The sequence below is a fragment of the Ovis aries genome, chromosome 4, assembly GCF_016772045.2.
Source record: "Ovis aries strain OAR_USU_Benz2616 breed Rambouillet chromosome 4, ARS-UI_Ramb_v3.0, whole genome shotgun sequence".
Taxonomy (NCBI): domain Eukaryota; kingdom Metazoa; phylum Chordata; class Mammalia; order Artiodactyla; family Bovidae; genus Ovis; species Ovis aries.
Genome location: NC_056057.1, coordinates 63,676,353 through 63,690,027, shown reverse-complemented (window position 1 = coordinate 63,690,027; position 13,675 = coordinate 63,676,353). Strand labels below are relative to the sequence as shown.

The following is a 13,675-nucleotide window of genomic DNA, read 5'->3' as shown; positions in this document are numbered from 1 at the left end:
TGTTCTTTGCTCCCTGCAAATTCCACTGAAGCATGCTCCCTAAGAGGCAAAGAAAGAACTCTGTAAAATTCAGATCCCGATATAGGGACCCTCTAGCCTGTCCTGGTGGGATAAGCACTGTCAGGAATGGAGCGCCCCCTAGAGGCCAGTATTCCAGATAGTCCCTTCTCATCCATTAGAACAGCTTTTCTCAAGAATACTGCCTGTAAGAACAGCATAGCATTACCTGAGAACTAGTCAGAATGCAAATTCTGGGGTCCTATCTGGCTTACTACTTTTGGACTACTATAACAAGATACCACAAACTAGGTATCTTAAAAAGAACCGAAATTTCTTACAGTTCTGGAGGCTAGAAATCTAAGATCAAGGTGCCAGCTGATTATTTGGTGGGAGCCCACTTCCTAGTTCATAGACTGCACCCTGTAGCTGTAATCTCACATGGAGGAGGCAGCGAGGAAGTTTTCTTGGGCCTCTTTTATACGAGCTCTCATCCCATTTATGAGAGCTTCATCCTCATGACCTAATCACCCCAAGTGCCCCACCTCCTAGTATCATCGTCTTGGGGATTAGGGTTTTAACACATGAATTCTGGGGACACAAACATTCAGATGATGGCACCACCTTAGGCCAACCTTTGTTATGAGTAAGAAACCTTTGTGGTGAGGTGCAGTAGTTGGTTTTAACACGCCCTCCAGGTGATTCTGATTCTCACACTTTCAGAATTCATCTCCTCAAACATGTCAGAGAATGAAGGTGTTACTGTGTAAAAACTTAAAGAGGCATGAATTAAGCTAACCTGTCTTGCCTCCTAGCAGATTAAAAAAAAAAAAAAAAACTAAGTTGATGCTTGTATCAAACTAATACAAGGAGTTATAATTTAGAAAATGTCATGAGGTCAAACTGTGGTTTAATGTACGAAAAAAAAGCTTTCAGCAACTCTGGAATTACCCTGAAAATATGACTTTAAAGAATGATTGTGTCCCTTGACATAAACAATAAAGTAATGTTAATTGTATATAATGCCATAAACACGAGAAGAGTGTGGGAAACCTCAACAGCTATTCCACCACTGATGAAGAGGACTGAGTAGCTCCTAGGACCTTTAACCCTTTCCCTTTATTCAGGACTGCAATCTTCCATAGACCAGTTCGTGGTTATCTGACTACAGAATGAGGCTAAACATATGTACAGCTAAGAAGGAAATGAAAATAAGAATAAAAAAAAAACACTTTCCATATTTTTCATGATCTATTTTATTTAACATACATAGTACATGTAAACAACTGGCATAAAATTCATAAAAATACAATTCCCCTATGCATTATCAATTTACTCTTGATACATTCTTTCATTTTCTCCTTAGTATCACTGTCCTATTTTAACACTACACTGTTTCTGCTAAGCACTTTTAAGAGGCTTATCTTTTTTTAGGAATACTGCCCCAGCTTTTTTTTTCCTTTCCTACTGTCACAGCAATAGCTATTTTTATCACTGCCTTGCCCATCCTAACCTTCCTCACACTAAAGCAAAAATATTTTTAAATGCTAAAAATGCATAAAATACTGAGCTCTAATACTGTTTATCATGTGTATCGAACTTACTACTACTCTGTGTTGCCATAAAAGATATTTATAACCTTCAGCACCGGCTGCTACAGATGTGACCAAGGCCGAGTGTGCAGTGTAGCCCAGGGCGTCTGTTCTAAACTGACTGGCCTAAAACATAATCATAGCTTGCTGGTGGAGCTACATGAATAAATACTGCTACGAAAGGAATCTTCTGAAAATAATAATTAAAAAAAACCTCTAATTTGACTAGTTTTACCTTTTCCCAGCATATAAAACAGTTATAACACTCTTTTAATGTTTTTCCTATGTGGAATTTCAAATAATTACATACATGTAAACTTACTGGGAAGGGAATTATTTAAAGGTGGGAAAAATAGAGAATGACTTTAAAAGTAAAATTTTAAAAAGACAGTAAATGCTGGATGTACAAAACACATTTCTGTGAGAAACAATGGGAAATAAAGCGGAGCACACACTTGTCCTCTCCCCACCCACGGCGGCTTTCATCCTCCCAGGCCTCAAGTGCCCACTTCCCGCTTTTCTGCATTGCTGCATCACTGCTTAAGTTCTCCTAATCCAAACTCCCCAGATGTTTCCTTGTTTTCTAAAACTGGCTAAAGACCAAGACCAAGAAATAAGTCACCCAGTGAGCAGGAAAGAGGGAGAGGCACCTGAAGCCACTGGCCATCTCAGCCAGGAGGCCCTGGGAAAGACGCGCTCTGGGGCAGGCTTGGGGCTGCATGCGCCTCCGCCTGGGCTGTCTCGGCAGCTGTCTGTTCTAAGCAAGCTAGTGCTTCCCCCAGACCAGGCTTGTCGTTGGGCCCTGGAGAGAAGGCAGAAAGAGAACAGCTCTTCAGAGGCTGCCTGGAGAGGGCCCCGGAAACCACCCCTGAGGACTCAGGTCTCAAGAACAATCCACAATGAGGTTAATCTGCCTGCGGTTAATAAAGAGAACACTGCGTAACTCAATGTGTAGTCTGCCAGTCATGGTTTGCTTAGAACGTTAAATCTTAAAACCATTTCTCAGAACTATGAGGGTTCACTGTTTTGTGGAATCTCATTTCACACAAATTAACTTCTAAGAAACAAAAATTCATACTAGGAATTTAAAGCAGGTTGGAAAAGTTTCAAGACACAAATAAACAGATAAGAAAAAAGTAAAGAGGAAGACTGAATATATTAGTTCCTCATAGTGAAATGATGGTTTTTTAAACCAAAATTATAACATAAGGTTTAAGGCTTCGTCTTATTAAAGACAGGCAATTTTAAAAGTAAAATATAAAAACTCCATTCATTTATCATTATTTATTTACTGTGTGACCAAAAAACTAGTCATATTTTATGGTATCTTAATAATAAAAGAAAAATTACCATATACTACAGTCTTCCACTATAAATTATATCTACTCACATATACATTAGTTGCTAGATGCATCTGTAGTTGTTCAAAATAGCTTTTCTTAAAACAATTATACATGAAAAATTTTAAGTGGTTGAAAGTTATTAAAATATAAACATTCGAATACTACTAAAAAATGCGAAAAATACACAATTGTCATTAAACTTTTTAAACCAAGAATAAGTAACTGATAAGCAATTAAATGAGTAAATAGCACTTATTTGACAAAGAATATTGAGAAAGAAACAGACAGGCCAACATACACTAATGCCACATGGCTGGCAGTTATAGGAATCTGGTCCTAATGACTAGGTCCAAGAACTTGCATTTATAACGGGCAGGAAATGCTTTATTAACAAGGGTGACAGAGAACAGAGAAATGTGAAGAAGGGAAATAAATTATAGGTCTACATAGCAAATATCCATGTCTGCCCCAGCTATTCTTACTGAAGTTGATGACAGGGGCTGACATGACTGAGGAGCTTACAATAATCACTGAAATGTTCCAAAGACAAGCGCAAAAGGCAGAGAACAAAGCAAGGGGCATCAATAGTCCACAAACTGTAAAATCAGCCGCTACACAGTTCAGAAGTGACTGTATTTTCACATCACCCTTGTTATGACGCATCATATTTTTTTATACAGGTAGCTTTGCTCACTTTAGGACAAATATTTAAGTCAAGTACAAGCATATACTCATTTGCATAGCAAATTTTAAGGGGTGCATTGAAATAGTAACCAACTGATAAAGGTATAAGTATTTTTACATTCAGACTGACCAAATAAGACGTTTTCTATTTGAAAACAGTTACCTATAAAAGTTTTGGGAATCTGAATTAAAAACAAGGCATGAGTTATTAGCAAAACATGGAAACCATTACTGGTGGAACTCTCTGTAGGCAGCAGTCACTCCTCTATAACTTCTAAGACTTTGTAAACACTGTTCTGGAATACAGTGGTGAAGTGAGGCTTGGACTCCTTTACTAAGAGGTTACATAAGGGAGGTTTCCCAGCATTAGCAGGATCTTCCACATCCCAGATTTCAGGCATACTGCATCCAGGCCTAGAAAAATTAATGTGCAGATTAAAAAAAAAAATCACTGTATGTTACCTAATGGAAGATAAAGGAACACACTTTTTATGTTCCTACCCTCATTTCTTTTTCCACTTAAATTAGCTTTAAAAAAAAAAAACAAAAAAACAAAAAACACCCTACCATAGTTATTTTTAAGCTACCATAAATCCTTTCTAGAACAAGGTGAACACAGCAAAGGTGACAATAAAGACAGAAAAAGATATATAATACACGTGAGTTCAGGTGGTGGGGTAAAAGATCTCAGTTGAATTCTGCCTCAGCTACTTACCAAAAATGTGGTCTTGGGTAGTTCACTCAATCTCACTCTCCACACTGGTAAAATGGGACATACCCATGATGTTAAGGGACTAAAGGAGACATTGTATCCAGCATGATGCCCAGCACATAATAAGAGGAATACTGATGCAGATTACATACTGCATATACTGATGCAGAAAATTATACAGGATACCTCCAAGAGATCCCAGGTTTGGTTCCATACCACCGCAATAAAGCAAATATTAAAGTGAGTACCCAAATTTTTGAGTTGCATTGCCAAGTGCATGTAAACTTTATGTTTATGCTGAATTCTATTAAGTGTGCAATAGAATTACATATCCTAATTTAAAAATTCTTTAATGCTAAAAAGTATGTTAATCATCATCTGAATCTTCAGTGATAAGGCTTATAATCTTTTTGCTGATGGAGGGTCTTGCCTCAATGTTGATGGCTACTGATCAATCAGGGTAACGGTTGCAGATAGCTGGGGTGGCTATGGAAATTTCTTAAAATAAGACAATATAATGATGCTTGCCACCTTAATGGACTCTTTCTTTCATGAACGATTTCTCTGTAGCACACAATGCTGTTTGATGGCATTTTACTCACAGTAGAATTTCTTTCAAAATTGGAATCAATATTCTCAAACCCTGCCACTGCTTTATCAAATAAATTTATGTAATATTCTAAATCCTTTGTTGTTATTTTAACAATCTTCACAGCATCTTCACCAGGAGTAGAGTCCATCTCAAAAAACCACTTTCTGTGCTCATCCATAAGAAGTAACTTCTCATCTGCTAGTTTCATCATGAGATGGTAGCAATTCAGTTACATCTTCAGGCTCTACTTCTAAAGCTAACTGTCTTGCTGCTTCCACCACATCTGCAGTCCCTTACTCTACCGCAGTCTTGAACCCCTCAAAGTCATCCAGGAGGGGTGGAGTCAGCTTCTCCCAAGCTCCTGCTAACTCTGAGACTTTGACCTCTTCCCAGGAATCACAAATGCCCTTAATGGTATCTAGACTGGTGAACCCTTCCCCAAATGTTTTTCAATTGACTTTTCCCAGATCCAACAGAAGAATACTGGCTATGGCAGCTATAGCCTTACAAAGTGTATTTCTTAAATTATAAGACATCGAAACGGAAATTACTTGAACTGTGGGGCTGCAGAATGGATGCTGTGTTAGAAGGCATGAAAACAACATTAATCTCATTGTACATTCATTCGAGCTTTGGGGTGACCAGGAGCATTGTCAATGAGCAGTTATATTTTGAAATGAATCTTTTTTCCCCAAGCAGGTCTCAACAGCTTATCACAGTCAGAAACCATATTGTGAACAGTTGTGCTGTCATCCAGGCTAGGAGCACAGGCAAAGTAGGTTTATCATAATTCAGTAGGGCTCTAGGGTTTTCAGAATGATAAATGGAGCACTGGCTTCAGCTTCAAGTCACCACCTGCTTTAGCCTCTAATAAGAGATCAAGCTCCAGGAGTTGGTTATGGACAGCGAAGCACGGCGTGCTACAGTCCATGGGGTTGCAAAGAATTGGACACAACTGAACAACTGAACTAACTGAAGAGAGACAGCCTGTTCTTGGAAGATTTGAAGCCAGGTATTGACTTGTCTTCTCTAGCTATGGAAGTCCTAGATGGCATCTTCTTCCAATAGAAGGCTGTTTCATCATTGAAAATCTGTTGCTTAGTGTACCCACCTTCAATAATGATTTCACCTACACCCAGATAATTTGCTGCAGCTTCTACATCAGCATTGCTGCTTCACCTTGCACCCTGATATTATGGAGATGACTTTCTTCCTTAAACCTCATGAACCAACCTCTGCTGGTTTCAAACTTTACCACTGTGGCTTCCTCACCTTCTCAGCCTTTACAAAACTAAAGAGAGTTATGGCCTTGCTCTAAATTCGTCTTTGGCTTAAGGGGATGTTGTGGCTGGTTTGATCTTTCATCCAGACCACTAAAGCTTTCTCCATATTAGCAATAAGGGCGTTTCACTTTCTTATAATTCATGTATTAACTGGCATAGCACTTTCTTTCAAGAACAATTCCTTTGTATTCACTATGTGGCTAACTGTTTGGCACAAGAGGCCTAGCTTTTGACCCATCCTGGCCTTTGATATGCCTTCCTTACTAAATTTAGTCATTTATAACTTTTGTTTCAAAGTGAGAGACATGCAACTCTTCCTTTCACTTGAACACTTAAAAGCCACTGAAAAATTATTAATTGGCTTATGTTTCACAGAATAGGGAGGCCCAAGGAGAAGGAGAGAGATAGGGGAACAGCTGGTTGGTGGAACAGTCAGGACACACACAGCATTCACCTTTGCCATCTTACATGGGTACAGTACAAGGTGCCCCAAAACAATTACAATAGTAACAGCAAAGATCACTGGTTACAGATCACCATGATAAATATAAAAATGAAAAAAGTTGAAATATTTTGAGAATTATCAAAATGTGACATGAAAGAGATGGGAATACAGACCACCTGACCTGCCTCTTGAGAAATCTGTATGCAGGCCAGGAAGCAACAGTTAGAACTGGACATGGAACAACAGACTGGTTCCAAATAGGAAAAGGAATATGTCAAGGCTGTATATTGTCACCCTGCTTATTTAACTTCTATGCAGAATATATCATGAGAAACGCTGGGCTGGAGGAAGCACAAGCTGGAATCCAGATTGCTGGGAGAAATATCAATAACCTCAATAATAATCATGCAGATGACATCACCCTTATGGCAGAAAGTGAAGAGGAACTAAAAAGCCTCTTGATGAAGTGAAAGAGGAGATTGAAAAAGTTGGCTTAAAGCTCAACATTCAGAAAATGAAGATCATGGCATCTGGTCCCATCACTTCATGGCAAATACATGGGGAAACAATGGCTGACTTTATTTTGGGGGGCTCCAAAATCACTGCGGATGGTGATTGCAGCCATGAAATTAAAAGACGCTTACTCCTTGGAAGGAAAGTTATGACCAACCTAGACAGGATACTAAAAAGCAGAGACATTACTTTGTCAACAAAGGTCCATCTAGTCAAGGCTATGGTTTTCCAATAGTCATGTATGGATGTGAGAGGTGGACTGTAAAGAAAGCTGAGCGCCGAAGAATTGATGCTTTTGAACGGTGTTGGAGAAGACTCTTGGGAGTCCCTTGGACTGCAAGGAGATCCAACCAGTCCACCCTAAAGAAGATCAGTCCTGGGTGTTCGTTGGAAGGACTGATGTTGAAGCTGAAACTCCAATACTCTGGCCACCTGATGCAAAGAGCTGACTCATTTGAAAAGACCCTGATGCTGGGAAAGATTGAGGGCAGGCAGAAAAGGGGATGAGATGGTTGGATGGCATCACTGACTCAATGGACATGAGTTTGAGTAGACTCTGGAAGTTGGTGATGGACAGGGAGGCCTGGTGTGCTGCAGTCCATGCCGTTGCAAAGAGTCAGACACGACTGAGCGACTAAACTGAACTGAACTGACATGGAGACACAAGGTGACCCTTTATTATTTACCAAATCCATTCTTACTTCCACTAAACAGTAACTGATTTATTATTTTCAAATCTATTATATTACTGGTTTTATAGTCACCAATGTATTAATAATAACTGATTCAGGAAAGTGTAGGAAGTGGATGAGTGGATTCAAGAACTACCTGGTGAAAGGCTTTGATTATAAAGGACATTTATTTGTCTCCTTAAAATGGAGAGAGCTGGGGACATTCTTTAATCAAGTTATCAAACTTACCATCACCAATAACAGAACAAAGTGACAGGTATCTCCAAAAGTGACATAATGGAAGTACACAACACCATCTATACAGTGTTCTTGTCAAATTTTGCCAGACTGAATCTAATAATGTGGAATAAGTTAGACAAATTCAAATGTCGGACATTCTTGCAAGACAACTGGCCTGGACTCTTCCAAATAAAATTTTCCATTTTTAAAATGTCAAAAAACAGAAAAACCAAGGAAAAATCATAGAGATATGACAACAGCTTGTGTTTTGTCATAGTTGCTTCATTTTTCTCTATAAGAGAAAACACCATTTCCAACAAGTCCCTTTAATTCCCAATGGCAGCCCCATGACCCTGCTCTTTACCACGAGGCAGGCACTAGACAGGAATGTACATGCTTTCTCCTTTTCAATAACATCTTTAATTTAAAGGGAACCTTCACTCAAAAGGTGTCTAAATATGAACCTATCAAAATAAACAAGTAGGCACTGTCACCTCAATGCCCTTCCTCAGAGGTGCTTCTGTAAACAATCCAGCATGCATTCTGCTTGACCTTTTTTATTCATGTTCAGACATACAAGCACACAAAAACATAGGCACAGACATTTATATTCACAGGTGCTCCTGGGTTGCTTTTACAAAACTGAGATTAACCTGGGACTCCTCACTTAGCAATAGAAAGTGGTCACTGTCCCATTTCATAAAGACCTACCGTATTCTTTTTCATAGGTGTAGTACTTTTATGTATTATTTAATCACTCTTTTATGGATAGATATCTTGGTTTTCATTTTTGTCATTATAAAACAATGCTGATATAAATAATTTTGTGCCTTTATCTTTCTATCAGCTAAGTTTTTAGAAGCAGTGCTATCACCATGTCAAAACGCTACTCAATTTTCACTATGCGTCTATCAAATTATCTTCCAAAAAGGTATTACCAGTGAGTGTTCCCACAAAAGAGTGTTCAGTGCACACTTTTCTTCACACCCTCGCTGATATGAGATTCTATTAACCTATGAAGATATGACTGGGCTTGGGTTTTCTATCTTTTAATTTTCTCACACATACCAAGGCCAAACTGTTATTATACTGCAGGCCAATGATAGTAGAGAATGAAACACCCATGAAGCACCAGCTACTGAGTTCAACTGCTTTCAGGAAAAGAAGAGGGCAAAGAGCCGCCTTTGTGAGCTCTCAGTATAACATCCTTTAGTCCTTATCTGAATTTTCTAAAGTTTCCCGAGGCCAGTCAGCTATGTATTTAAAACAGCATTAGTGAAAATCTCAATAATTTTCTTCAGCATCAATGTATTTTAATTTTATGTCAACTCTATTATGGGAATTAATGAGAAAGAGCAGAGAACTGAGAATAAAAAAGGAGCTAATTAAAAACTGAATCTATAACTTGTATTTGAGTATATTTTCCTACTTGTATTTGAACACAGGGTATCAAGTATTTCAAGAATAATCAAGCACACAATTAAGCCATTCTGTGAAGGAGAACACATATATATATAGTGCCCACCATGGCAGATATTAGTTTAAGCTCCAGGTGGATTAGTCCCTCTTCCTTTTCTTCTCCTATACTAGTTCCCCATTTGCTCCCCCTGTTCGGGCATATTTTTCTTTTCCAATCACATTCAACTGTCTTAGGCTGGCATGACAGAATTGGAGAGTGAGGGCCAAGGCAGTAAGGCAGGTTCCAACTCTGGTGGACAACTCTGGCCAGAAACTCAGTTCTTCCTACTGTGAAAGTAAGAGTACTGAGTATTAGTCCTTCCCTTCCCTCTTCTGAGCCCTCCATTTGCTTCTCTGTCAGAACAGAGAGCTCAGCTGTGTTTTGTTTCAAGCTTTGAGCAGAGTGCACCTGCCTAAGATTTCCTGAGACTTACAATCCTGTAGAAGATGGAGAGTGTCATTACTGAGGGGTAAACCAGGTGAGAGGAAGCCACTTCCTCTCCTTCGTCTCTCTCCGCTCCTGCTGCCCCGAACACAACAAGGGCAATCAGTGCAGCAGGGGAAACCCAGCACAAACCTCCACCCCACCCAACTCTCAGCCTTGTCCCTGGAGGTGAGCTCCAAATGAAGATGATCAGAAGCCAGTTAATTCACTGCTGACTCTGTGCAGTGTGCAAGATTTATTGCCATACTTCCTAAATCTGTCTTTTGATCCTTTCTTGTGTACAAAAACCAGGGCTCTGCCCATCAGAACACGAGACTACAGCAATTATGCAACTCCAAGGAGCTCCATCAACATCTAAGAATGAAGGACGCTAGCCTCTGCAATTGTCACATATTCAAATATGCGTGGGTCTAGGGGACAATGAAGACTCTTGAATCAAGGTTCATCATTGGCTTGGGGAAGAGAACTCACAAAACAATTTTTATGTTCCAGCAACCTACAGGTGTTTCAGGTCGGCATCACTGAACTGGAGAGTCAGAAGGCAAACCCTGAGACAGTAAAGATCCCAATGCTGGCAGAAATCCCTGCCAAGAAACTGAGTCCTTATGACTGCAAGCATCAGGCCAACATTCATTCATTACAATGTCATCATCAAGTTGTTATGAGAGATGCTTACAACTTTTTGTCCTAAGTTTCTACAACAAAGTTAAAGGCTATGTATATAAGTTTCATATATATCCTTATGTTCATAAAGACGTGGAGCATTTTCTCAATTATGACTCAATAACATTTTCTGTAGATCTTGATTAAATTCCAGTCACTTGGGACATATTCACTGGAAAATCATTCAACAGTAAACAATTATTTGAGTTTCTTTGTGGGCAACACTTGACAGATACTGCCTCAGAACTATTTTTACTCCTGAGTCAATATTTAATCATTTTATCTTAACACCTTCATGTATCACTGAAATACATGGTGAATGAGATTGATTAAGGCACAGATACAGCAATCTCCTGAAGATTTCTGTTTACTTAAAGAGCAATGAAAATTTTTTTAAAAATAATAGTGTTCCATAAAATATCCTTGATTTCTGATAAAAACTACTTTCTATATTCCTTAAGGGATGATGCTTCAGTATTTTAGTAACAAGCTATCATCTGCTATCAAATCACCTAAGTGCAACAGTTCTAAACAGTCTACTTTAGAATTTACATTTGTTTTTAAAATCTTACCAACTCTTACTGCTCTAATCTGCTTAGTGAACTTCTCTGTGGAAATGGAAAAAATTTAAAATATAAACCCAAGAGAATAGGGGTTGCTGTAATGTTAATCATTTCCCCACTCAAATAAGATAGATATAAACAGTAAGATAGAAGTTTCACTCTAAGTCAGAAGTTCCCCAACCTTTTTGGCACCAGGGACCAGTTTCATGGAAGATAACTGTTCTACAGAAGCGGGGCAGAGGAGGGTTTCAGGATGATTTAAGTGCATTACACTTATTGTGCACTTTATTTCTACTACAAAGCTCCAACTCAGATCATCAGACATTAGACCCAGAGGTTGGGGGTCCCTGCTCTAAGGTGATGCTGGGAGAGGGTCCCCTCTATTCCAGGATAAATGCTGCAGAGATGTGGCATGGACAAAGCTGCTGCACTTCATTACAGTGAGACTCTCCATTACTTGGTTTCAACTCTGCAAGCCTTTTGAAAGAAAATACACCCAACTTTGAATTAGAGTTTTTCAAAAAAAAATCAAAGACAAATATGAACAATTTGGGAAATTATCAATAAGTGCACATGCAAATCATTATAAGTTAAATAGATATTTATAATGATTTGAAAAGAAAAAAAACTCCAAATATTTATCAGAAAGGTTTTTCGGCTTATACTTTGCTAAATATACAACTAGTAAAGCACTTGCCATGAGACTGAATTAACTTTAATGTCTTATGAATACAAAGTACTGTTGCTGAGTACTCACTTGGATCTTCTTATACACCACGATTCTTCCAGAATGTAGTAATTCACTTGTAACTTTATCAATTCTCGCTTCACTTCTTCAGCTGATTTTCGACTATACATCGAATATACTATTTTTGTTCTGGCTCTTTAAAGAAAAATAATTGGGCAGAAGATTTTCAAGATCAAAAGAATGCAATCAACCTATTTGGACAGAAGTACTGAATGGAACTAGAAGACTCTCTAGAAAAATCAGGTCAAGAGAACATTCTTCACAAGAGTTCCTGGCTCAGGGGCATTGGGGAGGTCAACCAGAAAAGGCACAATAACACAAGAGTCCTGAGAGAAAAAGTTCAGTTTAATGAATCCTTTCATCTCCAAACTTAGTCTTTTGGTTTGTTTAATTGTTTGTTTTAAATTTTCCATCACTCTATCACTGATAAGAGTATGAGCTACACAAAGACAACTAAAGGACTACTTTAAAGGTGTGTTGTTAACTTTAAAGGTACGACAGTCCTAACTTTGATAACCAACAATTAGTATTAAACGGCTCTCCATTTTATTCATAATTAAAACAAAAAAATTAAATTTATTCAACACAATTGCTCCAGAAATTAGTTTGCTAAAATTGATTTTTTAATGAAAAAGCTTTTTATTTATAAAAGGTAGGTTCCACTGTTACACAAAATAATATATTAATAAGATTCACCAATCACTTAGGAAATGACTAGCTGACGAACCTAGAAATTAAAATGAAAGTTTAATCTTTTTCTTTTTCAGACAGAACACGGGCTTCCCTGGTGGCTCAGACAGTAAAGAATCTGCCTGCAATGTTGGGAGACCCAGGTTCGATCCCTGGGTTGGGAAGAACCCCTGGAGAAGGAAATGGCAATGCACTTCAATATTCTTGCCTGGAGAATTCCATGGACAGAGGAGCCTAGTAGGCTACAGTCCATGGGGTCACAAAGAGTTGGACATGACTGAGCACTAAACATTTTCAAAGAGAATACAACATTCTAACTTATGAAAAAATAGTAGAAACAAAAAACATGATCATTCCAGTAGGGCTGTATTGGTGAAAATTAGAGAATAAAAAATAAAACCTTTCCTTGAATTAGATTCCATTTCAACTGACTCCTCAGAGTTCAAGAAAAAATATCCTATGAGAAAACCTTAATAAAAACTATAGGCTAATGAGTTTTCTGGAGGAACTTAAAGGTAATGATAACTAATAAGGATCTGGGTGTTTTGGAACCCTGTATAACACAGACACTGCATGATTTCCTTATGCTGCCAAGCAGAGAAGAGAACCCCAAAGACTGCAGCTTTCTTGTCCTATGGGGTCTTAACAGTTTGTACTGAACTTAACCATGTTATCTCAGTATTCTTTGTCCCCAGCCTCTACATACTCCAGTTTACCATATCCTTCTTGAAACACTTCTTGTTATGCTGCTGGTTCCCTCACTCATTTTCTATTTGTATGAAAAACTTGTTCTCAACAATGTGCTAATTGGGTACTAACCTTAAACCCGCATCTTCATAATGTGGATGATTCACAATGGGCCGAAGTGCGGAGAGTTTAACACTTGCCATTGTGGGCATGGCGCCTGCAAACACTGCATCTGCAAAGCAGGAACAGAGGTCTTAGGGAGACACCTGGGGGGTGTGACAAGCAGTCTCCCTCTGGTCAACTCAGTTACTTCCCAGGTAAAAAAGCTGAGGCCTGAATCGTGACGTAA

General features: G+C 38.6%; 1 protein-coding gene across 3 annotated transcripts in view; it reads right to left on the bottom strand.

The window, feature by feature from the left end:
- Nucleotides 1-1,235: 1,235 nt before the first annotated feature.
- DPY19L1 (dpy-19 like C-mannosyltransferase 1) overlaps nt 1,236-13,675 on the bottom strand; it is a 95,594-nt gene continuing 83,154 nt past the window's right edge. Inside the window, exons 20-22 of one of the 3 annotated variants that reach the window (XM_015095308.3) lie at nt 13,459-13,558; nt 11,959-12,084; nt 1,236-4,030 (exon numbers count right to left, since the gene is read on the bottom strand). In XM_015095308.3, coding sequence (XP_014950794.2) covers nt 3,874-4,030; nt 11,959-12,084; nt 13,459-13,558 — 383 coding nt within the window. In that variant the 3' untranslated portion in view covers nt 1,236-3,873. Of the gene's footprint in view, nt 4,031-8,001; nt 11,679-11,958; nt 12,085-13,458; nt 13,559-13,675 lie in introns of those variants that run through there. The other 2 variants (XM_042248611.1, XM_042248612.1) reach the window with 2 other exon arrangements.